This window comes from Nematolebias whitei, chromosome 17 (assembly GCF_014905685.2).
Source record: "Nematolebias whitei isolate Nwh7 chromosome 17, NemWhi1, whole genome shotgun sequence".
NCBI classification, from domain to species: Eukaryota; Metazoa; Chordata; class Actinopteri; order Cyprinodontiformes; family Rivulidae; genus Nematolebias; species Nematolebias whitei.
The window spans coordinates 34,471,459-34,497,180 of record NC_056514.1 but is presented as its reverse complement, the minus strand read 5'-3'; the positions used below and the strand labels follow the sequence as shown (position 1 = coordinate 34,497,180).

The 25,722-nt window shown below is 40.9% G+C and overlaps 1 protein-coding gene across 4 annotated transcripts; it reads left to right on the top strand.

The window, feature by feature from the left end:
* The first annotated feature begins 270 nt into the window (after positions 1 to 270).
* qki2 (QKI, KH domain containing, RNA binding 2) lies at positions 271 to 18,924 on the top strand. 4 transcript variants are annotated; one of them, XM_037691528.1, is made up of 9 exons: positions 271 to 816; positions 3,067 to 3,215; positions 4,209 to 4,325; positions 10,855 to 10,998; positions 12,579 to 12,666; positions 12,872 to 13,156; positions 15,435 to 15,458; positions 16,111 to 16,185; positions 18,049 to 18,924. In XM_037691528.1, the coding sequence occupies exons 1-9, from the start codon at positions 675 to 677 to the stop codon at positions 18,069 to 18,071; spliced, it is 1,047 nt and encodes a 348-aa protein (XP_037547456.1). In that variant the 5' UTR covers positions 271 to 674; the 3' UTR covers positions 18,072 to 18,924. The 4 variants fall into 4 exon arrangements, with proteins under 4 accessions (XP_037547456.1, XP_037547455.1, XP_037547458.1 ...); XM_037691527.1 differs by having other exon boundaries at positions 16,108 to 16,185; XM_037691530.1 differs by lacking the exon at positions 15,435 to 15,458 and having other exon boundaries at positions 16,108 to 16,185.
* Positions 18,925 to 25,722: the final 6,798 nt, after the last annotated feature.

Genomic DNA, 25,722 nt, shown 5'->3' with positions numbered 1-25,722 from the left:
TTGTTTATGGAAGTTCTAAAAGTTGAAGTTGTGTACCTGAACGCACCTCCGTTTTAAAAACTACACGGTCCCTTGCTGTGAACAGGTGTACATACCTCCGCGTCGCATGCCTGTTTTTATTGTTACGACCTAAAAAAACGAGTGTAGGGTGTCGGCGTGCGTGTGCGCGCGACAGAAAAAGAGGCTTGGGGCGGGGGCTGTGAGGGCGCACGAGCCCCCTCCTCCCCGCGTCTCGCTGATAACGGCTACGCGCGGCGCGCTCGCGACAGTCCACTCCGTACAGTAATCATATGACAGGGAGCCTCGGTCCCCGCAGCCGAATACCGACACGCCGCGCGGCCACGAGCGGAGGACGTGAGCTCACGGTGGGCTTGTAGGAGTCCGGCGGACTCGGCTGAAGTGTCAAACAAGTGCCGCGAACTTTTCCAAACTGTGGAGAGCGGAGCAGAGGGGCGGCGGGGCACGTTTGATGAACCTTGGGGGGGGTCACTAACGGAAGAACCAGCCCCCCGGAGCTGAGAGGACACTTGAACCGCTAGCTTGAGAGGCGGTGAGCGGGTCGCGGCGGGTGGACCCCGGACTCATCCTTTTTTCTTCTTCTTCTTTTTATGTTATTTTTATAAAGAGGGGGGTGGCGGGATTTAAGTCTTCCTATTAGGTGGGTCGCTTGAGCCATGGTTGGGGAGACAGAGGTGAAGGAGAGACCCAAGTCCAACCCGGACTATCTAATGCAGCTAATGAACGACCGGAAGGTGATGAGCTCCCTGCCCAACTTCAGCGGCATCTTCACGCATCTGGAGCGGCTGCTGGATGAAGGTAACTCTGCTTTATCTGCCACTCCTAAAACTACTGTTAAAACAAGTTTATTTTAAATATTAACGCACGACGAGCTTCGTTATAAGTTTCTGCAGGACCTCTGTGAGGGCAGGATTCCTCTGCAGAGCCTCGGAAACGTGACAGCAGAGTTGTCCCCCAAACACTGATCTAATCCCAGTGATAAATGAGCACATTTAGGCCCTCCTGGATGTTTTCACCCAAAACATTCACACAATTCTGACTGCAAATCCTTCAGCTCTGTACAACTGTGTGAAGGGGATGCATTTATTGTCTTAAGTCAGATTTAGGATTTGCAGAGAGGGGAACAGCAGAGCACCCTTATCCAAACACACACAGGGGTAGTTGGTGATGGGAACAAACAGACAGTTGTTAGTCTTTCCCAGTGACCTAATGAACAGGCTTATGCTGCAGCCCATCCCTGTGCAGGAACGATCATGTGAAATGTGTAAAATATTTGATTTGAAGCTGCCTCACATCATCAACACAGCCCAGATGTTGGTACAAGTTGCATAAATTGCACACACACACATAAGGCACTGCATTAAAGCAGGTTTCTTCTGTTTTAAACGTCACACGTGTTTGAATGCCATTCTTGAGTTGCTACAAGGCCTGTTGTTGCTACTGTTGTTGCACATCAGGATCGCGGTGGGACTGACTTTGTGCTCTGACAAGTCTCGTGACGCAGCATAAAGTTACTCCGGACGACCTCCACGTCCCAACAAATAGCCTCACGCCTGCGTAGACGGTTGTGATCATGCGTCTCCCGGTTGTTGGGGTGGCACAAAAGGCTGTGCAGTAAGATCTCAAAACCATTATTTAAAAAAAAAAGAGAAAAGTTTATACAAGGTGTTGTCATGTTTGTTTCAACTCTTGTCTGGTCTATATTTAATCCTATGAAAGGTTGAAGTGTTAAGATAAAGCCACTGCTCCTCCTCTGTATCTGTTTTTTTTTTTGCTCCTTCGGCCAACTCTCTAGTTCTTCTTTCACTTCTTGTTTTCCTCCGGCTACTTTGAACTCAAGTGTGACCAAAGGCCCTGCTTGCTGTGCAGATTTGGTTGTTTGTGTGCGCTGTAATGGCCGTTTTTTGCGAGCAATGGGTCAGAATAGGTTATTAGAGGATCACCCTTGTCACTTTAGCTGTGGCTGTAATTATAGTGTGATACTGTAGTTATTATGGTCAGGCTTAACGCTCGGAGAGGAGGGAGACATGCCTGTCAGCCCGCTTAGGTCAGATGATATTTGTGCCCCAAGGCAGTTATTCTGTCGTGAGTGTGTTGGTATGTGTGTGTGTGTGTGTGATTTCAAACGGGGGTCTGTGTGCATGAGTTGGTCTGGTGCTGTAGTCAGTTATTATTGCACTGGAGTGTCATTACAAAGGTATCGTAGACAACCATTGGTCATTGAGACGACCGTAAACAAACGCGCAGACAGATAAAAATAAGTCTCTGTGCTTCTGTACCAAAAGCTGAGCCACAAATTTGACTATTTAGGAAGCTCACCCTAATAATAAAAAAAAAAAAGTTTATTAGCTATCCACATTTAAAGTATTAACCTGTAGTAGACTTATTTCTAAGCTGCAAAAGTTCAGAAATAATTGATTAATGGTAAAAAGGGTGAACAATGTGAGGTTGCCTTTTAGCCCCTTTTTAAAAGTTTTACACAATTCTGCACGGATTTTCTTTATGTTTTGGACAGATAGCTGAACCCAACAACACACTGGCACATTTCTACAAAATCTTTGGGACAATATGTGCCAATGTTTTATTTATTAACCTTTTATTTAACCAGGAAAATACCATGTTTGTGGCGACAAGTAAAAAAAGAGAAGTAGCAGACTGATTAATATTGAAACTAAACATAATCAGTCGCCACTTGTTTCTAAAGCCGTTTTCTTGTGAACAAATGGCAGCTTTTACTGACTGCCTCTAACATGCATGGTTTTTTCACATTATTTGCAGATTAAAAGGGGAATGACCTGCACGTTGGGGTTAAAGAGATAGAAACAGAGGGTGAAGGCTGTTGGACAAACAGGAGGTTTGATTGCAAAGCGTTCAGCAGTTAGATTCTGCGTCGTGGTGCAGAATTCTTGTCTTTTTGCGCGTCTCTCCGTCAGCTGTCACACTCGGAGCTTCCTTTAATGCTGGTGACACTGACTCATCTTAGAAACAAACAGTCTGATGAAAGAAATGTGAAACCTCTTGACACTTTTTCCCCCTACTGTCTTAAAGAAATCGGCCGGGTGCGCAAAGACATGTACAACGACACCCTGAACGGCGGCATGTTCAACGGGCGGGACATGGAGGAGCTTCCCGAAGCCGTTGGTCCCGTGGCTCAGCTGCAGGAGAAGCTCTACGTGCCTGTCAAAGAGTACCCTGATGTGAGTTGACAAAACTAAAGACCTTTGACCTTTTTTCCAGAGGTGTCTCTGTTTACCTTACCCTGTTGTCGCTTTATCTGCTCCTTATTTACAGAAAGCCTACCAGAGTCAACGTGGCTCTAAATCATGGGGACGTTTTGCGTTTTTATCTAAAAGCTGATTTCATTCTGAGATCATCTGTGCTCACACCCAGTGATGTAATCTGGAGTTAAGACGGGTCAATAATGAGCCAGGATCAGCAGCTCCAAGAAGATAAACAACTACATAAGTGATAATTAAGCTATTTTAGATTTCTTTACTCAAACAAATGTTTCTGGCGTCATTTCAGCGCCAAGTTTGCACCGTAAATATTTATCAAAGCTTTTAAAAGTTCACGTTTCCCCCCTCCATAAGTGCACAGCAGCCGAACACTTCAGCATGAGCCTGAGCCTCACATGATTTTCTCCATGCATCAGCTCTCCAATCACCCACTACAATGACGGGCTGTCCTGACTCACATGACGGCAGGCTAACAGGACACACACAGGAGGGCATTGGAAAACAGTTGAGATCAAGGTTAAATTTAGAGCGCAGGTCTGGATTTGTGTGTGTGTTCTGCTGGTGGGAGCTGAGGGTCGTCGTAGAGGTCGGAATGTGTCGCAACTGTTACTGAAGTAAACATCAGATTCAGACAGATTTCAGTGGAGGAATAGCGGCAAAAGGCAACACACACACACACGGAGGGGCAGCTGTCTAGTTAATCACTCAGTGGTCGTGACAGATAAGGTTAAGAGAACGGCAGTGTTCTGTCATGCCACCAACACAAGCCAGCTCCCCAAATAATGAGCTATTTTTGTCTCTTCAAACCATTCGCGCATCCACAAACCTCAAAGTCGCACTCACAAACACACATTGTTAAGTCTTGCAGCCTGCGATGTCTCGTCGGTCTTCGTGCCAGTTAGCTTATTTCTGTTAATTGTATGGTTTTTTTTTGTTTGTTTGTTTTTCGTGTAGTTCAACTTTGTAGGAAGGATCCTGGGCCCACGTGGACTGACGGCCAAACAGCTTGAGGCAGAGACCGGCTGCAAAATTATGGTGCGAGGAAAGGGCTCCATGAGAGATAAGAAAAAGGTACAAATGTTTAAAAACACAAGCGACACTTAAGGTTTACTCCTCCTTATTGGTAAGTTTTTCATTGTTCAACTTACCATATGTTCCACCGTACACGTTGCACCACACTATAAGTTGCATCAGTCCAAATATGTCTAATAAAGTGGAAATAAACATAAATATGTCGCTTCGCCGTATACATCGCATCTATTATGCGTCAGCACTGATGCGTCGCGTTTGTTACACGTCACCACTGACAACCTGGAAATATGGGCCGGTGTTGTGCCAAAAGTCGATGGGCTGCCAAATGGCGGCCACGGGAGCATGCACGGGAGGACTTTAACAACAATTTAACAAGATTAGCACTTAAAAACAATTATTTGTTTGCTTGAAATTATAGCAAAGGTGTGTCTCAGTCTAACTTTTGCTTAATAAATGCACTTTGACGGTCAAATCAGCTGTTTTTCAAAAGCCGATACGCGGAAGTAGGAATGCTCAGAGGGACGAGCCTCTGTGCTTTTCTTCGAAATTTAACAAGATAACCACCTAAAAATATTTATTTGTTTGCTCGACTTTATAATAAAGGTGTGTCTCAGTTGAACTTTTGCTTAATAAATGCACTTTAATGGTCAAATCAGCTGCATTTTCAAAAGCCGATACGCAGAAACATGAACGCACAGAGGGCGACTCAGTCCATTTCTTCAAAATTTAACAAGATAACCACCTAAAAACGATTATTTGTTAGCTCGACTTTATAGTAAAGGTGTGTCTCAATTGAACTTTTACTTAAAAAATGCACTTTGACGATCAAATCAGCTGCATTTCACCGGGGCAGCGCAGCGAAATGCAGCTAATTCGGTTGCTCCAGGCAGACGACAGTATCAGCTATGGCAAGCCGATTGTGCCATTAATATCCACTTTTTCCTATTACATGATTCAATGGCATGCCATACTGCTCAAGTGCCATCTAGTGGCTGAAAATGGTAGTGTTCAATAGTTTCATTCAGAACGAATGAAATTGGTCATATCTCAGCCAAAAATTGGTTTATAAATATGGGAAAATATCCATAAATATGTCGCTTTGGCGTATAAGTCACAAAGTATGCAAATAATGCAATAAACTGCAACTTATAGGCCGAAAAATATGGTACATTAACTTAAAGGTTTTGTTTATAAAAAAAATAAAAACAATTAAGTGTTAAAAGGACAAACGACTGAAGCCATTTGTAAAAACCCCAAGACACCTATAACATAAACAAATCCTGGGACAAGATGGAACCGATCTCAACCTATTGAGTCTTATCAGAGCTGGTAATAAAAAAATGAATAAAACACAACCTGAGTCACATGAGCGGTAGAGAAAGAAGTGGGCCTAAGTGAATTTTTGCAGATATTTGTGTATTAAATTAAGCAAGGGTGTAGGCCTACATGTCTGAAAACTCTCAGTATGTGCTGTTGATTAACTTCTTGGAAAATACTCAGCAGACTGAGGTTAAAGCGAACGATATGGAGGTTTTTACAAAGCACTAAATAAACGAAACAAGGTAATTAAAATCAGCTGGTGGTTGACTGGAATCTATATTTATGAGTGTTGTGAGATGAAGGGTGGATGTTTCGGAGCTTCACAGCCACTTGACATTTGGATGAGGGTTCAAGGTTACCAATGTCAGGACGATCAGAAATAGATCAAACAAAACTAAAATAAAAGCTCGATTGAAAATTGCTGAGATAATTGTGATTTTAAGATTGATTTGCCAGGACGTTCTCCCTCTTTATACAAGAACCGTGCTTTTCGGACTATAAGCCGCACTTAAAATCCTTTAATTTTCTCAAAAATTGACAGTGAGCCTTATAGTCCAAAAAATACGGTCTCTATTTTTTAAGTTGTGTTTATTTACCCGCCCTCCTCGCACAATGACTTTTTGGTGTGGAGGTTTTCTTTCCTGTCCTGGCGTTCAGTCCATCTGTCCTCCCTTCCTCTCCCCTTGTGTCTGCTGTTGGATGGAGTCAGCTCAAGCTTTCCAAACGGCAGGTGGAGCAAGTCCAGCATTCCTCCACCCCCCCATCTCCACACACACCATCCTCTCTCTCTCTCTTTCTCCAGAACATTCCCTACCCCGCACGCCCCTCAGAGGGAGACAGAGAAACACACAGAGTCCAAGAGGAAGGAAAACAGACACACAGTGGGAGGCAACTGGGGCAGAAGAGAAAAAAGATGTTGACTTTCAGCGTTCTTCAGAATGATACATCTCACTTGACAAAACAGCCTCAGAGGAAACGATTTGCGCGAACGCCACACTGTTACAAGACTCGTAACGTGCTGGTTTAACTGTGGCTACAATTTTTATTACACATTCTGTGATATCAAGCAGTTATGATGGGTAAAAACAAACAAACAAAACAATCCCACAAACACATTATGGTCTCTAAATTTATGAAATCTGTTAAAGAGAATCCTATTTTTATGTAAGCTAAGGGTTGAGCGAAATTTAAAGGGTGAGTTTACTTAACTTGGCATAACAACACAAAACAGTTTAAAGAATAAGTTATTTGCATAATCCTTCTATAATGTTTGTAAAAGTTGAAACATTAAATCTGGGACGAGTTTGTGATTTTCGGACGTCATACCTGACTTTAACGTGCATCTTTAGTGGTCTGGTCACAAGCAGCCATGAGTTCATGGGTTCACACCTGGCACTGGAATGTGTCTCCACATCTGTCTTGAGTGACCATTTGTGTTCCAAAGGTTGCTTCCCTGCTTTGAATGTAAATATAAACACTTGGGTTTTCAAAAAGCGATTGTCAGAGCCCTGTGCAGGTCCAGCTTTGCAAACTTGTACCCTCCTTCACGTTACTGCAGTTATCACCTCCTCTTTTCCAGTTTGTTAATATAAGTCCAACAACTCTATTCATATTAACCAGATATGCTTGACGATGACTTTAAAGTTGATTAATTTTGCCTATATACTGTACCTCTGTAGAAATGTACCGATAATTATTATTTTGCTGTGGGTTAAAAATAAGGGTGAACATTTTAGGCAAAACTGCTATTTAAATTTATTTATTTTTTGTTCAATTTTTCTTTGAACAAAAGAAGTTGGTTACCCAACAGTCCCATTCTATTGAAATCAGCCACCGCTACAAAAATAAGACCAACGTGGAGCCATTCGTGCTGCATCCTCGACTCACGCCGAGCTAATTAATACAGCAAAACAAACAATTTGAAAGCAGATGATCTTAACAAACTTTAATCCTCCTGCTTTATAATTTAAAACTGTTGTCTGTCTCACCCAACAATGTTTAGTCAAGCCATCTGGACGGTTTCTTTTGTTGCTGAGACGTTTCGTCCTCCATCCGAAGGACTTCTTCAGGCCGAGGAGCCCACCAAACCAAACTGTATCCCACAATCAGCTCACTCCAAGAATGAAAAAAAACAGTTTGCTGGTGATAAGATCAACTCCTCTAAAGGCAACCATGCCAAAGTGGTTCAAAACACCAAAGTTCATGTGCATTAATTCAGGTATAAATCCAACAAGTTGTTCTAAGTCTAACAGTTTTTACACTCTGTGAGTGAGCTGTTTGTGGGGTTCAGTTTGGTTTGGTGCTCCTCAGACTCTAGAAGTCTGTTGGATGAAGGATGAAACGTCTCAGCAACAAAAGAAACCGTCCAGATGAGCAGACTGAACATTGTTGGATTCATACCTGGATTAATGAGCATGAACTTTGTTGTCTGTCTTACGTTTTCACTTCAAATTGAGTCCACATGCTTGGGACTTGCGGTGAAATAAAGTTTATTCACCCTGAGTCCCGCAGATGAAAAACTCAAATGAATTAAAGGCTTCAGGTACAGAGATGTGTGCCGCTACTAGATCTGCTAGCCAGTGGTCTTTACAGTCCTTTATTTTCACTGGTCCAGTGGATCAACCTGGAGGGGGATTCCATGGGCTAAGCTAAGCTCACCCATGACCATAGTTTCCACTTCATAATCATTTCAAAATAAACTACGGTTGCAGAAACAAACGGTAGAGCACATATTTGTGTTTTGTTCTATTTTCATTAAGAGGGTGCATTGTTGGTTTTGTGTAGAAAAAAGCACCCTGACTTGTAAAGCACCTTTAGAAAACTACTTGGTGTATCATTACCGGGGGCCAGCACAAAAGAAAAATAAAAGAAGGATCATGTTGGTCTTGTAAATTTTTCTAATTTGCTCATTTTAACTAGACTTTGAATTTGAAAATCACACCCCACGCCTATTAAAAGTGACCAAATGTGGGTTTGACCCCCTTTAAATTTAGCTTAGGGTCCGATCTCTGTGTGTTCTGGGTTCACTGTAACCACCTGTAGTAAAATTACCAAACACGTGATTAGATATGAACTAGAGCTGTCAAGGTTTTATTATTGGCTGATGATTATTTGTTAAACAGATAATCAATGGATAGCACTCATGACACACGTGATATCAACTCTATGAAACGTTCATGAAAAAGTAGAATTGTGACATTTTATTAGTTTCATCTTGTTGATTTCCTAGAGGTAAATACATATAATGAATATTCAGACATAGTTACTTTGATATAAACTAGTTCCAATCACAACAGTCACGAGAACTCGTTTTCAAGAGAGACCTGTTTAGGAAGCAGATGGTGGGGGTTGAGGGCCTTGCTCGGGGGCCCAGAGTGGAGGTGGAGGCAGGTGTGGGTGCTTCACCTTTTCCACCCACATTTTGACGTTGACGGTACCGAGAGTTGAACCTGCGACTTTCCGATCACAGGCCCACCTTCTAACCTCTGCGCCACCACTCCCCCACTCCAAGTCATATTTATGATACTGAAATCAGCTTTTATATAATTTATATTAAGTCCTTGCTAGGCCTGTCGCAATAAACAAATCAATTAATCGCATGATAAATGAAAATTATCAACCTCATTTTCATTTATCGGCTTTATCGTTTGTTCGTGTCTCTCTTTCTACTGAAGACACTGGATGACAAAAGGCTCAACTCCGGTGCCTTCACTGACCCCTCCCTTTCTCTTTTCTCTTTTAAATCCGTTGTTACGATCCAAAATCGCGTTTTTGGATCGTTAAAAGCAGCTAAGCTAAGAAGTTAAGCTACGAGCTAAGCTAACAGGCCGACCTCAGAGAAAAACCTCCGTCTTTCCGAAGCTCCAAAATTCACGGTTGAAACCCGTGCCTTCGTATAAAAAGTTTTTCTCTACAAAAAGAAGCTGAGAACTTGTTTACTGATTTTTATTAAAAGCTTTGTGTGACAAATGCTATGCTAAAGCGCTCAAACCACACCGAGCGTCCGCCATTTGAAAACCGAAAAGAAGGAAGGAGAGACAGCCCATGTCACGTCAAGGGGCCTCCCTCCCATTTTTCTTAAAGAGACACGCTGCTCGATCCCTCACTATCCATCCTTCAGTTCAAACAGTCTCATACTGCCATCTAGTGGTCAAAAACGGTACTACACTCAAAACAAATTAACCAACATTTCTTCTTAAATTTGACAATAATGACTAAATATTGTCAAATTTCAAACAATATTATCGTTTATCGCAATAATTTCTGAGACAATTAATCGCCCAGCAAAATTTGTTATCGTGACAGGCCTAGTCATTGCAGCAAACTTTGGAGCTCTTTTTCGCAGTTTTCCCTACTAAAATATGACTAAGTCAAAATTACTCATCAGTTAGTGGTCAAGTTGTTCGTTTTCTTTTATAACTACTGAAATAAATTAATGTCTACATCATCACAGCTATGATTAAACAAATTCAGTGAGAATCTTTAACATGACTGATTTCTAGTGGAAAAGTAATCTGGGAACCACAACATCCTTAACAACGTAAAAATTCACTTCTTTCAGCAAATTTTCTTATTTCATTTTAGGCTTAATTGAGTGATCGACAAATTAAACAACAAACGGACAAACTGAAGTCAGTTCAGCTAAAAATATATAACTTAAATACCTGCCAAGCTAAAATATACTTTAATTTTTGACCTTTAGGAACAATATGTTACAGTTATCTGAAACAGACAAAAATGAAGGAAAGCAATTCTAACTATTTGGAACATGTGAACCTATTTTGTTATATTAATAACAATTAAGAAGACCTTCAAATACAGTTAGCAACAGAGTTAAATATTTGTCTGTTACTTATTATCGATGCACTTAAACATTTCTTCGTACTAGCTGCCTGTGAGTTAACGTTGTTTGGTTTAAAAGGTTTGATGGCGTGATATGAGATGAAGAGCCAAAGGGATTTGGAGAGATAATACACAAATAATGAGAGTCCTGAACTTTTGCTAAAACGCAACACCAATCTTGTGTAACCACCGAGGAACAACATGGTTGTTTCATGAGTCTGATACGCCTCCAAAGCTGCATTAGACAACCTTGAGCCTTGTGAGTGCGTTCATTTGTGTGCGATCCAAAAACCGAGCCAAGCAAAGACGAAATGTGAAATCCTGTTGCCGGTCTGCAGCTACACGCCGAGTCTGTGCGGCGCATTCAAACCGAGCTTTTTGTTTTATAAACGTCTGTGCGTTTCAGGAGGAGATGAACCGAGGGAAGCCCAACTGGGAGCACCTCAGCGAGGACCTCCACGTCCTGATCACAGTGGAGGACACACACAACCGTGCCAAGATCAAACTCCAGCGAGCCATCAATGAGGTCAAGAAACTTCTCGTGCCCGCTGTGAGTACCAGAAATAGTCAGCGTCCACTTTTATTGGTGATATTGCTGGAAAACTGTGTGACGGGATAAGAGTTCACTGTGTTGGTATGCATGGAAGGGGGAAGGGGATTGTCGAGCCTAAAAAGTCTATGTGTGTCTTTTTTTGTGCAAACTTGTGTGTATGAGAGAGTATGTGTAAAGGGTTAGGGTAATTAGGGAACACGCATAAAGGGGTTGCCATGGTAGCTCTGGGTTGTTTGAAAGGCTGAGGGAATGAATGGAGAGTCTGTTCACTCCTTCTCCCCACTCCATCACTCCTTTCACTCGTTCACAACTCACTTCGTTCCCATCTACCGGCTACAGTATTCCTTCTGCTCCCTACGTTTTTTTTGTTTTGTCCCCACAAGAGAACATTTCGTTTGCACTTTGGAACATTTCTCAGATTCTCAGGCCCACCTACCGCCCCCCTACAAGCACACATTCATATTGTGGATTCACCAGTGATGGCAAATCAGATCAACCGTCAGATCAGGACGCACATTCTGCATTATGTCCCGTTTGACTCAAGAACAAAAGCGCACATTTCAAAATCACGAACCTACTTTCATTTTAAGTCTCTGAACTGTTTGCAGCAGTTGATAGAAGCTGAAAAGGCCGGCGGAGGAGGGGTACTGTTACAACAATCAGCTGTCCATGGATGTGATAAGTGTCTATAAGCAGCCAGTAGCTAAGCACCTGTTAATCCATGTTTGTGTGTGTGTATCTGCATGTGTGGCAGGTAAAATCAGTCATATGTTAGTTTAACCCAGCTGACCTTTCTCTCCAAATGTAAATCAGTCAAGCTTTTCACCAGGCTGTAACTGGAGCTACGACGCTAGCGTGTTTGACACCGAATATGTCTTGTGTGGCGGGGCGGGCGTCTGTACTCAAGGCCTGGTCATATCCACTTCATACGTTAAGGGGTGTTCTTCAAGCAGAATCTCAGCTTATTTATTTTTTCTTTATTGCAAAGCAGCAATAATGTTTTTACAAGTTTTTGTATGTGTGCACTTGTTTGTAGTTTTAGCTAAATATCATGAATCGTTGAGATTTTAGTGAAACTTGGAAAATTATCGTTAATTATATGTCTACATCTTATTAACTATTGGAGTCAACCAAATTCAAGATGGACAGCTAATCAACTTTAGCCCACGCAATAAAAATGTCTCTAACTTCATCAGTTTTACAGGTACTGAGCTAGTCTTGGTGTAGTAGTTCAGAGTCGACACATCCTGAGTGCAAACACATCTTGGGAGATCTCACAGTAACACATTTACAAAGTTTGACTAAACGGTTATAAATCTGTTCCTTTTTACAATAAGATCTTAGTTCTGATTTTATTTTAAAACCATGGCGACATACATTCCTTCAAAGAATGCCAGGCTTTTCATGTTTGCGTGTTTTCTTGGGAAAGTATTAAAATTGGTTTGTGATAAGCGTCGGCATGCTGTATAATTTAACATTTTGTTCGTAGTTGGACACAAGTTTATTCTTCTGCTCAGGAACGACAGTCATCTCTCGGTTAGCTGATTGTGCTGTTCTGTTTCCATGTGCCGTCGTAGGCCGAGGGGGAGGACAACCTGAAGAAAATGCAGCTGATGGAGCTTGCCATTCTCAATGGGACCTACAGAGATGCCAATGTCAAGACACGTAAGCATGACTTCAGAGTTAAGATGCAGAGGAGGGTTAGTGGGTGACAAGGGAGGGGTCTTGGTACAGGACTCCACTGTATATATGAACAATGCCTCTGTTCCTCCGGTTAAATAGACTGTTTGTTCTCTCCTCTTCTTCCCTGTCTATTGTATGTGCGCTGGTGTGGGTGTGTGCACACTTGCATTATTGTATGTCTGTACAGCCACCGCTGCCTTCCCTCTAGGGACGCCTCAGGCGCCTCGGATCATCACAGGCCCGACACCCGTCCTGCCCCAAACCCTGCGAAACCCCGCCCCCGTTTCCACGCCCACCATCATGCCTCTGATCCGTCAGATCCAGAGCTCCGCCCTCATGCCAGGAGCTAACCCGCATCCGGCTCTGGTGCAGCAGGGTCCCGAGTCCGGAATCATCTACACGCCTTACGAGTATCCCTACACGCTCACTCCCTCCATATTGGAATACCCGATCGACTCAACTGGAGTATTAGGTACATGGCAATCAGCAGTTTATCACTCTCATTCATGGTCAATGGATGTATTACGGGAACTGGATACTTGACTCCATCAGAGCAGATTACCAGAAACTGGCGGCAAATATTGAATTCAGCTTCTTACCGAACTCAGTATTTTAACAAAACGTGTACATTATCTTTCCTGTTTTTCTGTTTCGGTGTTTTTCTTTTGTGAATTTTCAGTTTTTTAAAGCTCCTCCAGTTCCAGCATCTTCACGCTTCCCAGATTTTTTAGCTCCTGCAAACTGGCAAAAAACTTGTGACCTTGATGGTTAAAGTATAAACGTAAACCAATTAAACAAGAGCATAATTAATATGCAACAAACTTTTGATCAACTTTAATCATTAATATCTATGGTTTTTAATCACTTGTGACAGTTATATTGAAAATAAATGTTAGCAAACATATTTTTAAATGTTGTTTTATTTCTGTAGATCATCTCAGTACCTCTCATTTGACATTTTATGACCCCAGTTGGATCTTAAAACAAAACCAACTTTGGAAACCTCTAATAAGATGAAACCGCGTAGTTTATAATCTGAACATAAGGGAGATTAAGCACCAATTTTTTTTAAGTTTAAGGCCCTTCAATTTTCTTTTATGAATTATTTATTTTATTGGAAACAACTGGCCATTGTGACACTGTGGACTTGTAAGAAAAATAAAAGTCACGTACAAGCACACACAGATTTAACTTACAACTAGAGAAATTGCAGTTCTGTGAAAAAGCAGCTGAATGACCGCTTCAGTTTGCTGAAGAAGCTTAAACCGAGTTATTAAAGCTAAACGAAACAGCACTAGCTAAAAGGAGTAAAACAGTTGTAAAAGGCTAGCTAAAAGCTTCGAGTAACAAAGTTATAGCTGTTAAAAATATGAGCTAAAAGTAAGAAAATGCTAGCTAAAATCAGCAAAAGCTAAAAGATAAAGATAACAAAAAGTAAGCTAAAAGCAACAAAAGCTAAGATAAAAGTATCAAAAGGCTAGCTAGAATCTAAAAGTAGCCTACAGGCTAGCTAAAAGAAATGATAGGCTGGCTAGAAGTAGAAGATAAATATTTTTGAAATGTTTAAAAGTTTCAGAAACCCAAAGTCATAGCCTCATGAGCTGAACTTGTTGATGTGTGAATAGCTAAAAAAAGCACAAAGTACCCAGAAGTAATTACCGTATTTTCCGCCGTACACGTCGCACCACCCTATAAGTCCCTTCAGTCCATATATGTCTAATAAAATGGAAAAAAACATAAATAAGTCGCTTCGCTGTATATGTCACATCTATTATGCGTCACCGCTGACAACCTGGAAATGTGGGCCGGTGTTGTGCCAAAAATCAATTGTCTGCCAAATAGCGGCTGCGGGAGTGTGCACGGGAGGACTTTAACAAGAATTTAACAAGATTAACACTTGAAAACAATTATTTGTTTGCTCGAAATTACAGCAAAGTTGTGTCTCAGTTGAACTTTTCCTTAATAAATGCACCTTGACGGTCAAATCAGCTGCATTTTTAAAAGCCGATACGCAGAAACGTGAACGCGCAGAGGGCGACTCGCTGTCCATTCATTCGAAATTTAACAAGATAACCAACTAAAATAATTATTTGTTAGCTCGACTTTATAGTAAAGGTGTGTCTCAGTTGAACTTTTACTTGATAAATGCACTTCAATGGTCAAATCAGCTTCATTTCACCGCGGCGGCGCAGCAAAATGAAGCTGATTCAGTTGCTCCAGACAACGGTGTCAGAATATGGCAAGCTGATTGTGTCATTAATAGCCACTTTTACCTATTACATGATACAACGGCATGCCTTACAACTCGAGTGCCATGTAGTGGCTGAAAATGGTAGTGTTCAATATTTTCAGTCAGAATGAATGAAAACGGTCATATCTCAGCCAGAAATTGGTTTATAAATATGGGAAAAAAATCCATAAATACGTCGTTTTGGCGTATAAGTCGCCGTGCATGCAAATTATGCAAAAAAACACGATTTATACAGTGAAAAATATGGTACATTGTAAAAAAACAACAACAAATGAGCAGTCACACAATTAGCTCTGTATTTAAAGAGTGACTGGCAAAGCTAGAGGCAGTTTTCACCTCTTTAAGCAGCCAGAATCAGATTTCTTTCGTCGCTGTCTTGGTTCGATGACAGGGTTCATAGTTCGTTGACCTCTGCTGCAGGTTGGAGGTCATATCCAGCTCTTGTAATACATCCTCTTCATCCACAAATACATGCTGAAGCTCATTGCTGGGCTAACAGTCCCTTCTCCCTGTGTTTTCGCAGGTATGGCATTCCCAACCAAAGGCTAAGTGATAGCAACTCTTCCTAGCACACACATGGACTGGCTTTCAGATCTCTTCCTCCCCGTTTACTCCCACACGCACACACAGTTGTTCCTCTGAGCAAACACTCAGTTTGCTCATACTTTAGGATGACAGATTACCCGACAGTAGTCAAGTGTCCATTTCTGTTAATTTCCTCTTTGTATTAGCAGACTAGCATTGTGGTGTGAAAACTACTTACCTTTTTTTTTTTTTAATAATTCAGCTTCCGCTTGTAATTGTTAACATGTTCTAGTGAGCCCTTAGACGTTTTAGCGCTGCTATTTAACACATGATAAAAGCTTATTTTGATCACAGAGCTAAAAAGAAAAAGTGATTTTGCTTACAGCTGATGTTGATTCTGTTAGTGAAGCGTAGTTGGAAATGAGCAGTTTGGATTAATAATCTCTAGAGAAAAAGAGAAAAGACGACCACGAAACAACAACAAAATCAGTCTCTTAGAGGCAAGATGTTTTATTTTTATCACCCGCAGCCTTGAACACTTGGTAAATTCCCAGTTTCACTGATGTTGGTGCCATGGGTGGACTGTCTGATGTCTTTCTGACAAGTAACCTTCTGTGTTTTGTTTTGGAAATATCAACGGTTGTTAGCAGGTGCCATGACCGCTAAGGTACGACGCCACGACAAGCGAATCCATCCTTACCAAAGGGTAGTGACCACAGACAGAGGTTAGTTAGCTCACCAGCCACTTTATGTGTATATGTGTGTGTTAGTGTGTGTGCATGCAGACCAATGGACCAATGTCAGTTTACTGTAATACGGCATGCTTAAAAAAAGAAAAAGAAATAAGAGTCAGGCGAAAAAGGGCTGCAGCTTCAGCGTGAAATGTGAAAGAGATTTTGTTGCAGGGGAATAAGAGGAAATTTGGGGACCACGTTAGGAATGATTTGGTTTTTGTTCGCCTCTTGACTTAAAGTGGACGCCTCGCAGGGCCGGGACCCTCTCTCAGTTAGAATGGACTGCTCCGTTCATGTGACTCGGTCCTTGTGACTCCTGAGTCGTCCCTCGGAAACTCTCCTCCTCAGTACTACTTCATGATCACTGTGGAAAGTTTTATTTATGCTCAACTTCATTCCACTAGATTTCCACTGATTATATATATATATATATACATATATATATTTATATATATGTATATATATATACAGCATATGTAATGAATTAAATCCTGTGTTGTGCCCACTTCCTTTAAAATAAGATCTAAGAATTTCTAAAGATCCTCCAATTGATCGTGATCTTTAGGTTTTGCTACTAAAACACAGCGTGTGGTAACTACTGAAGTCTGTGTTACAAGCTCTTTTGTATGAAATACTGTTGTTTGTGGTCTTATCAGTTGCCCACTGGACTTTATCATTGGGACTGTTTACATCTTTCATTTATTTCCTAGCCAGAGTGGTGCTGTTACCATGTATTTAGCTGCAAAATAAATTTGTATATAGAGATTTTAAGGATTTAAGTTCGTATATGAAGCTTATGGAATAAGATCGCTTGAAAATACTTATAGTGTTTTGTTCTTAGTTTGTAAATTTTTATTTTTGTTTTACGATATGCTTTTTATAGATGAAGTGTCTCTATGTTTATTCAAAGTGTGTAGCTACTACTGTTTTAGCCGCTGCCAAGGTGGCAATGAAGGCAGTGTTTTTGCTCTGTGTATTTAAGGTGAGATAACCTTCTCGATTCACAGCGTCGAGACCGTTATATGCAATAGAAATGGACTAGCTAGCTGCAAAATATGTGTGTGTGAGCAGCGGTGCTCTCTTTGTACACAAAGGACAAAAAAAAAAACACTAAAAGGCAATAAAGATGAGTATTGAAACAAGTCTCTAAAGCGAACCAAAGCCTCAAAATTCTTGTAGTTAGTTTGTCTGTTAAACTGTTTCTCAAGTTGCTCTAAAATCACCATCTTTTAACCTCTCATTACTGTCTCTTACGGCGCCTCTGTGCTTACTGTAGTCGTTTTAGGTGCTACTCTAATACTACATAGCCAGTCAATCAAACCATAATCAATAATCTTTTAATCATCAAGATCTTACGCCTGCTGCTCTAAGCTATAGCTCCACTTGTCAGGAAGTGAAAGTCCCTCTGAGGCTTGGACGCTTTTCTTTGGACATAAAGGTCACCTTCTCACATGAAACCATGCCGTCTCCCTGTCCGTCCATGGTTTCGCTGTCTTGTCTGTGCGAGACGTAGCCCAGCTAGCATGAGTAGCATCACTATAGCAGCAGTCTCACAACAGGAGGAGCGCCTCTGGATACCTTCATGAGCGCATGTGAGCATTGCTAACCGGCCATTCCTCTTGTCAACGCCCTGGTTGATGCGAGTCCTTGTGAATGGTCATGCGGCGCTCATGAAGGTGTTGTGCAGCCCTTGCGTAACGACCCTCATGCTGTGCGACTGCACTAGATCTGCCTTGTTGTCATCCCGACGCCACTAGCTGACACTAATCTCTCTTCTATCTTTTTTTTTCTTTTTATGTCCCCCTTTTATCTACCCTTTTTGTTTCCTTTCCTCGTCTGTCTGTCTAACTCTAGCTGCCACGGCAACTAACCCATGAACCCCTCCCTCCTCCTCCTTGACCTTCTGACCTTTCCGCCCACTGATGACCCACCCATCTCTGCCTGCTGGCGTGCTCATTGGCCCACGGCTCTGCCAACACGAGACCAGAACATTGGGAACAAGCCGGCTGCCTCATAACCAGCCAACCAGACGACAGCCATCTTGGGAATAATCCTCAGGACCCCACCCAACTTTACCAAACGTGCCTTCCTTTTTAAACACCCAAAATTAGTCTAAGAATCTTTTCTTGAAATTACGATCTGCCACAGCTGCATGACTTTACTGGGGGGTGGGCCCCCGAACTGGTGCAGGCCCTTTAAACTGATCCCTGGCTGCGTCAAACTGCCTCTGCGATGCAATAATAACGACTCTATTAATAACTTTACTGATACCGGTGGTACTTATCAGCACAAAAGCCCTTCATAAACACTAAACTGTAGATGTGTTGACATTTTTTTAAGTATTTTTCCCTCCTCAGCCAGCGTCTTTTCTTTCCTGAGTGCTTCTATTTTAGCAGCGTAACATTTAAACTGGGGTTCACGCGTTAGCACGATTTCACGTAAGGTAAAAAGTGCCATTTTGTTTAAGATTTGCAATTTTTTTTTAAGTATCAGTGGGTTCAATTCTGTTCTTGACATCTTTCAACTGCTAAAAAAAAAGAAAAGGGCATTATTCAGGAAAATGTCATTGTAGAACCTTTTGACGTTTAGTAAGAACAAATAACAAACTGGAATTTAAAATGTCAACATTTCTGGGCTTTTAAAAAAAATGTTAAAAGCTCCAGATACTAACAGATGGAAGGTTGAACTTTCACAACGTTGCCTTTGCCTTTTTCCACACCACAGTGTTGTACAAGCTCAAACAGTGCCTTTATTTATTGGGAGCCATGAAACAATGTTACACTTTTCCTGACACATCACAGCTTGAATTTATGTCATTTTCATGACTTAGAGCTGCAGGACGTGTGTCCTTCTTAACCTAAAATAAAAATCTACATTTTGCTCACAATAGTGCCAAAACACGCGGCTCCTGAGAAACACAGCATCTGAATGTTTGATGCTTCAAGACAAAAGAACAGTGTTATGTTTTATGGTATTTCTGTTTGTTTTTGTGTTCGTTTGGTTGTACTGAAGAACGTGAAGTCATCCATATATTGTTTTGCATGTGTATCTGCTATTTTTTTCCAGAGACACCAAGCAATGCCTTCATATATACAGTATATATATATATTAGCACAAAAAGTAAGGAAATTGGGTTTTACTGATAATTATGGAAAGCTTATTTGTCTTAAATGGTGCTACGTTTATTAGGAAAATGTATTTATGAGTTGAGCAGCAGAGTTTAGTTGAGTTGTGCCAGTGAAAAACACCAAATTGTCTCTGCCAAACAACTTTTTCTACTATTGTGTCTTGTTTGGAGTTGTTTATAGGGCTGGATGACTGAGGTCTGAAGAAAGGGGCGCTATTAGCAGTTAAATAATTTATTTGTTTACAAACACGAGCATCCGTAGCATGTGGAAGAACCATACACAGCCACAAAAGCCTGGCACCTCCTCCTTATTCTGCTCACCAGTTGGTCATGGGCTCCCAGTCTTTAACCAGAATTTGAGGAACGTCAGTCAATATGGTTATGTTGGGCACTGTGGAACGAACAGCACACCCAAGCTGAGGTTCAAGTTCAAGCATCTTTATTGTCATTCGCATCACTTGTGGTACATGAGTTGGAACAAAATTGTGTGCTCAGGGTCCCAGTTACACCCAAATATAGCAAATATATAATGTATAAAAAGAAACAGTATATAAGGATCTAAAAAAAGTTAAATCTGGTCCTCTGGACATTCAAATAAAACCAAAACAAAGCAAAACAACAAAAAATGTAGAAACGTTTCGTCTCTCGTCCGAGAGACTTCCTCAGTCTGAGGTGCTGTTTTCAGCTCAGTCTCTTAAATAGCACCTTCTCAGAGTGGATCAACCAGTTTTGCTGCTGACAACCAAAACCAGCTGATCACATGCTCAAGAAGGACCATCAGCCTAACAATGGATCATTAGCACACTGATGGCTGTTTACTATTCACAGAGGGCTGAGTGATACTGAGCATGCATCAGGATAGTATATAAGGATCTAAGATGTACACTGAGCTATACTCTAAACACAATGTAAAATAATATGGTACATTAGATAAGATGGATGAGTGCTATGTGTTGTCATTAGGGATGCACGATATTGGATTTTTGGCCGATATCCGATATGTCAAAACGTATTTGACCAATACCAATATTTTTTTCCTAGACCTACTTACAGAGACTACACAGCTTTATCTGGAGGAATAGCCAATATTTAACTTTATCGCTAATATCAGCCGATACCATGCCGATAATATTGTGCATCCCTAGTTGTCATCGTTTGTTTTCATACATTGGTGAAATTGGTTCTTTGCATTTAACCCATGGCACCTGAGATACACACAGGTGGAGCAGTGGACAGATATGTAAGCACGCGTGGCACAATTAGGGATTGGGACATGTGGGAATGGCTGGGGATCGAACCTGGGATTTTTCGGCTGCCCTACCTCTACCCCATCTAGGCCCCATAATAAACAGCAGCCCGAACCTGAGCCCAGGTGTTCAATGGGGTCAGGTCAGAACTGAAGGCAGGTCACTCCATTCTGACCACTCCCAAATTTGAGAGTCTCTCTTTGGAGATATCGCCACTGATGCTCACAGGTCCTGTTACACCAGAAGCTCAAAACAAGTCGATAGGTTATTTGGCAATGACAGAGAGATTCTAGACAAGTTGAACTCTTCTGCTCAATCCAAAGATGCATTTTCGTAACAAACGTGGCACAATTTAAAAATAAATAAACAGGCTTTCCAGTGATGTAAGTCGTTTTCTTTTCTGCCAAGAAGTATTGTTAGAAAGACATAACCGACACATTTCCTTACTTTTAATGCCAAGTTTATATATTAAAAAACATGCAGTCGTAACATCTGTAACAAGTTTATATTGTATTTTTATATTCTATTTTGTACGCAGAAGAATAACATTAAATGACATTTTCAGATGGGAGAGAATATGCCTTGTTATGGAGAAACAATTTAAGTGCGTTGGCGGTATTTTTTTTATTTTTTTTTCCATGTCCTGATAAAACGTCTGTTTTAACTTTTAAGCCTTTGAGATCAGCATTGCTTGCCTTCTGTGCCTTTTGTATACGAGTGACAATTAACAGTGTAGTACAACATTAATCTACTCTTTGGTGCCAAGTGTACTAACTGTTACCACTTCTGTGATTATTAACCATTTTAATGGTACCTGTCTCTGCGCTAGAGTAATTTAAAACAAATAAATAAAAGTGTGTCTTGAAAATAAGAAAACAGCAAAAAGAAGTGTTGAATGATGATCTTTTAACTTTTATCTGAGTAATAACATGTTCACTATTAAACTCGTAGTTGTTAAACTAACAAACTTTGGTGCTTTTTCCTCTGTAGCTCCTAATTATGCGAAACGTCTTCCTTTCTGCATACTAATCACCTCAGGGATACGAGAAAAACAGCAAAGCAGACACTTCAGCCAAAACGCAGGAAAAGAGCCAAACTGTGTTTTTCCCACTTCTCCTTTTCTTTCTCTGCAACTCAAGTGGACATCACACACATCCAAGTGAGGGGAGAAAAAACACCCGGCTCACCATGGTTTCTCACAGGCATGCACATGTAGAGCGGTGGTGGTGGGGGGGTCAAAGAGGGTTGCAGGTTTGAAGGATATGACTGGGGAATTGAAGGAAAATTGATTGTGCAAGCTCGCCCCAGAACATCTGCAGAGTAAATATTACACAGGCTCAATGTGTTCCTTAAGTATCAGGGTAAAAATAACTAATAGCATGCACATGTCGTGCACTTTTAGGTAAATATCTGTATGGAATTTCAGCTTCATGACACTTGAAGTAAAAAGTTTAAAAAAAAAAAAAAGTAAAGTTTCACACAGAAAATGGAAAAAAGAATCACATGAGCCTTTTTTTTCTGTTGAATACAGCAGTGGGTGGCTCATTCGTCCTCTCACTGCCCTTCCTGCTTTCATTGTAAAGTTGGGAAGGGAGGAAGGGGAGCGTGGGGGTGAGGTGGGGGGGATTGAACTTCAGGCTTGGAGTTGAGCCTGCTCTGTAGCCACAACCCCAAACCCCCTGATCAGACAGTGAAAGGACATAATGTGACCACTGCTGACAATCCTCTGGACAGGAAGAAGCAGAGTGGAAGACGGCAATCGAGGGAGGGGGGGAGATATAAAAGAAAATGTGTGTGTATGTGTTGGGATGGGTGTGTGCTAATGTCTTTGGTGTTCCTGTTTTCACTCGAGTTTTGTGCTGTTTTTTAAATCCTTGTTGTTTTGGAACGACGCGCTCTTAAAGCGGCTGCTAATGTATTCTGCAGTCAGCTCTCACCACTGCCAGCACCAGGGGCCCCGGGGCCCCCACACCTCACTATCAAATAAGAAGTGCGTGTGAGAGACAGAGCAAAAAGAGAAAGCGAGAAGAAAAGACAGGTTGATCTAAATCGCCATGTATGCACGGCATTCTCCACATCCAGATTTCCTCTGCTTGGTAAATATTTGATGAGCGAGCGGCGGAGTGATAGTTTTTTTTTTTAGCTGAACTCTCATAAGCTGCTTTAAAAGTTGTATTTCTCCCTTTCTCTCCCTTGTCCTCTTCCCATGTAAATAAGGCCAACTCCCCCCTAACTCCACACACCCCTCTGAGGCAGTTTAAAGACCCTACACTGTCTCCTTGTCTCCTTGACGACCAGCTTACACTGGGGTCCTGTTGTGGCCTCTCTGTCTTTTGTGTTTGGGGGGCTCAGAGAGACCGAGTGAAAGGAAGAAGCGAGGAAGGAGAAGATGAAAGTTTCTATGAAGAAAAAATAAAAGAAGACAACAAAGATGACATCACAGCTATTCCATCCCCACCACTGAAAATGATGATGATGATGATGATTAGCCAGAGGCGCAGAATGGGTGGCAGCTCGGTCTGAGAGCGTGAGTGGATAGAGGAGAGGGAGGCCCACAGCTCAATGGGGCATTGTGGGAAAGACAGTGGGCACACTGGGCAGTAACGCAGAGAACACTAACTCACACATCATGCCAGAGAGTCTGAAAACACCCACACTGGGCGACAATGACAAACTTCATCGCTCCGCTTGGCCCCCTTCTCAACACACATACAATGGCAGGATCCAAATAAGATGCTCTGTTATTTGTGAAATCCAACACACTAAATTCCTTCAGTGCCTCTGTCCCTTTGACGGGCAACAGATGGCCGAGGGTGAGCCACAGTCGATGTGCATGCGCACATGCTTGCATATGAGGGTCCTGACTCCTGGTTGCATCATAACTTCAAAAGCTACCCATGTCAAGACCTGCCAGGGATCACACAGGAGCTGATTAAAGCTTTTCTGCTTCAATTACAGTCAACATCACCAGGTTTTATACTTATATTTGAATGTCCTGGATCAAACGGACCAAAATCAATTTATAAAATCAAATCTAATAATAAGAGGAGGATCAGAACTAACATGAACTCCTGTTTTTTTGTTGTTGTTGTTGTTGTTTTGGTTTTTTTTGCACTCCCCTGTTTGACTCTTTGCTGCCACCAAGTGGTGACTTTGAGGAACTACAACTAATTTACCAACAGGTGAGGAAACAAGAATCATAACCTTGAGTTTTGATTAATTATGATGAGAAATTCTTCTTAAAAATTCTTTAAAAATTCAGGTATTAAACATTTAAATTCCCATTTTGACCCCAGGCTGCAAAACTCCAATTAATTTGAATAAATAAAGCATTCTTTTGGTTGAATTTTGAGAAATGTCTACATTTATGAGGGTAAATACATTCACCTTCATGTCATTCACTCTGCAGTACACTGTAAACAAATGACGGAAACGATTTAGTAGTTTTAGCATATTCAATAACAATTAAGCTTTTTAATTTTTATTTTATCAAGAAACAACAGCTACAACAACTATAATAATAATAATAATATCTAAAGTTAATTAGTTGTAGATGTACATAAAACTTTCAAAAATTTTCCTTAAAGCTGGCCACTGGTTCATGTGATATTTTGCTAACAGATGGCGTTTTATGTACTTGTTTACTGTAGTCATTGGTTTAAAAAAAAGGTTTCCTGTAGTTTCATAAAGTGAACTACGAGCTTTGAAAAGTTGTACCGCAACTTTATGGCAATGTTAATGAAGTAAAATACAATACCTTATATATCTGCATAAAAAACATTCACACTTTCAGTTTAATTGTTGGAGAAATTATCATTTTAAAAGTTGAAATACGTTCAGCATACTAACCATAAATCGGCTGAACTGTCGTGAAATTTCCAACGTTTGATTAAATAAAATGTATTTTAATTGCAAATATTGCACTCCGATATTTAAAAAAACAATTGACAGAATTCCCACAATAAAAATATCTAAACATGTTTATAGTTAAATAAAGTTAAAGTTTGAGACTGGAAACGTGTGTCTGGTACCCTTCAAGCTATAGGCCCATTGCACTTACTTCATGCATAGGTAAGATTATGGAAAGAATGATAACCGAAAGGATTACATATTATGTAGAAAGTAGAGGACTGTTATCATCGTGCCAAAGTGGGTTTAGAAAGGGAAGGGGTACAATGGATCCACTTGTATGTTTGGAATCAGATATTAGGAAAGCTCAAGTTAATAGGGAAGTAGCGCAGAATTTTTTGATATTGAAAAAGCACATGACATGGTATGGAAGGATGAGTTGCTTATCAAATTATATAAAATGGGAATAACAGGAAGGGCCTATAGTTGGATTAAAACATTTTTATTTGATAGAGTCATACAAGTACAGATAGGAGTAGCACGATCAAATAAATACAAAGTTGAAAATGGAACTCCACAGGGCAGTATCATAAGTCCTTTACTATTTTCAATCGTGGTTAATGGCGTTTTCTCTGGATTAGATAAGGATATCATGCAATCATTATTTGCAGATGATGGAGCCTTGTGGAGAAAAGGAAGAAATGTTAGATTAGTGTGTAAGAAAATACAAAATGCCATTAAATCTGTTAAAAGTTGGGCTTATAATTGGGGAGTTAGATTCTCAATAGATAAAACAAAGACAGTTGTATTTAGCAGGGGGAAAAAATAGAAAAAGTAAATTTCCGTTCCTGGGAATCATGTTTGAATCAAAACTTTTATGGGATGATCATGTAAAATATATTGAGGGAAAAGGTAAAAAAGTTGTGAATTTGACGAGGTGTTCAACAGGACTAGATTGGGGAGCAGATAAACTCAATCTGAAAAAGATTTATGTTGCTCTGATAAGATCAGTAATGGATTATGGAAGCATAGTGTATAAGCAGGCAGCGAAAACAACCATTCATAAATTAGAGGTAGTTCAGAACCAAGCTCTAAGGTTCTGCTGTGGAGCCATGAAGACCTCTTCATCACTGGCAGTGCAGGTGGAAATGGGGGAGCTCCCGTTACAATTAAGATACAAACAAAACATGATGAATTATTGGGTAAGCTTACAGGGACATAAGGAAGAGCACCATCCAGCAGTAAGAACTTTGAAGCCATGCTGGGAAAGTGGAAAGGCTAAAGTGGACTGTTTTGCTTGGGCAG

Coding starts and splice junctions, on each gene's coding strand:
- qki2 (XM_037691527.1), top strand. CDS start 675: ATGGTTGGGGAGACAGAGGTGAAGGAGAGACCCAAGTCCAACCCGGAC. Junction 10,999..12,578: donor AGAAACTTCTCGTGCCCGCT/GTGAGTACCAGA, acceptor GTGCCGTCGTAG/GCCGAGGGGGAGGACAACCT. Junction 16,186..18,048: donor GGTAGTGACCACAGACAGAG/GTTAGTTAGCTC, acceptor GTCTAACTCTAG/CTGCCACGGCAACTAACCCA.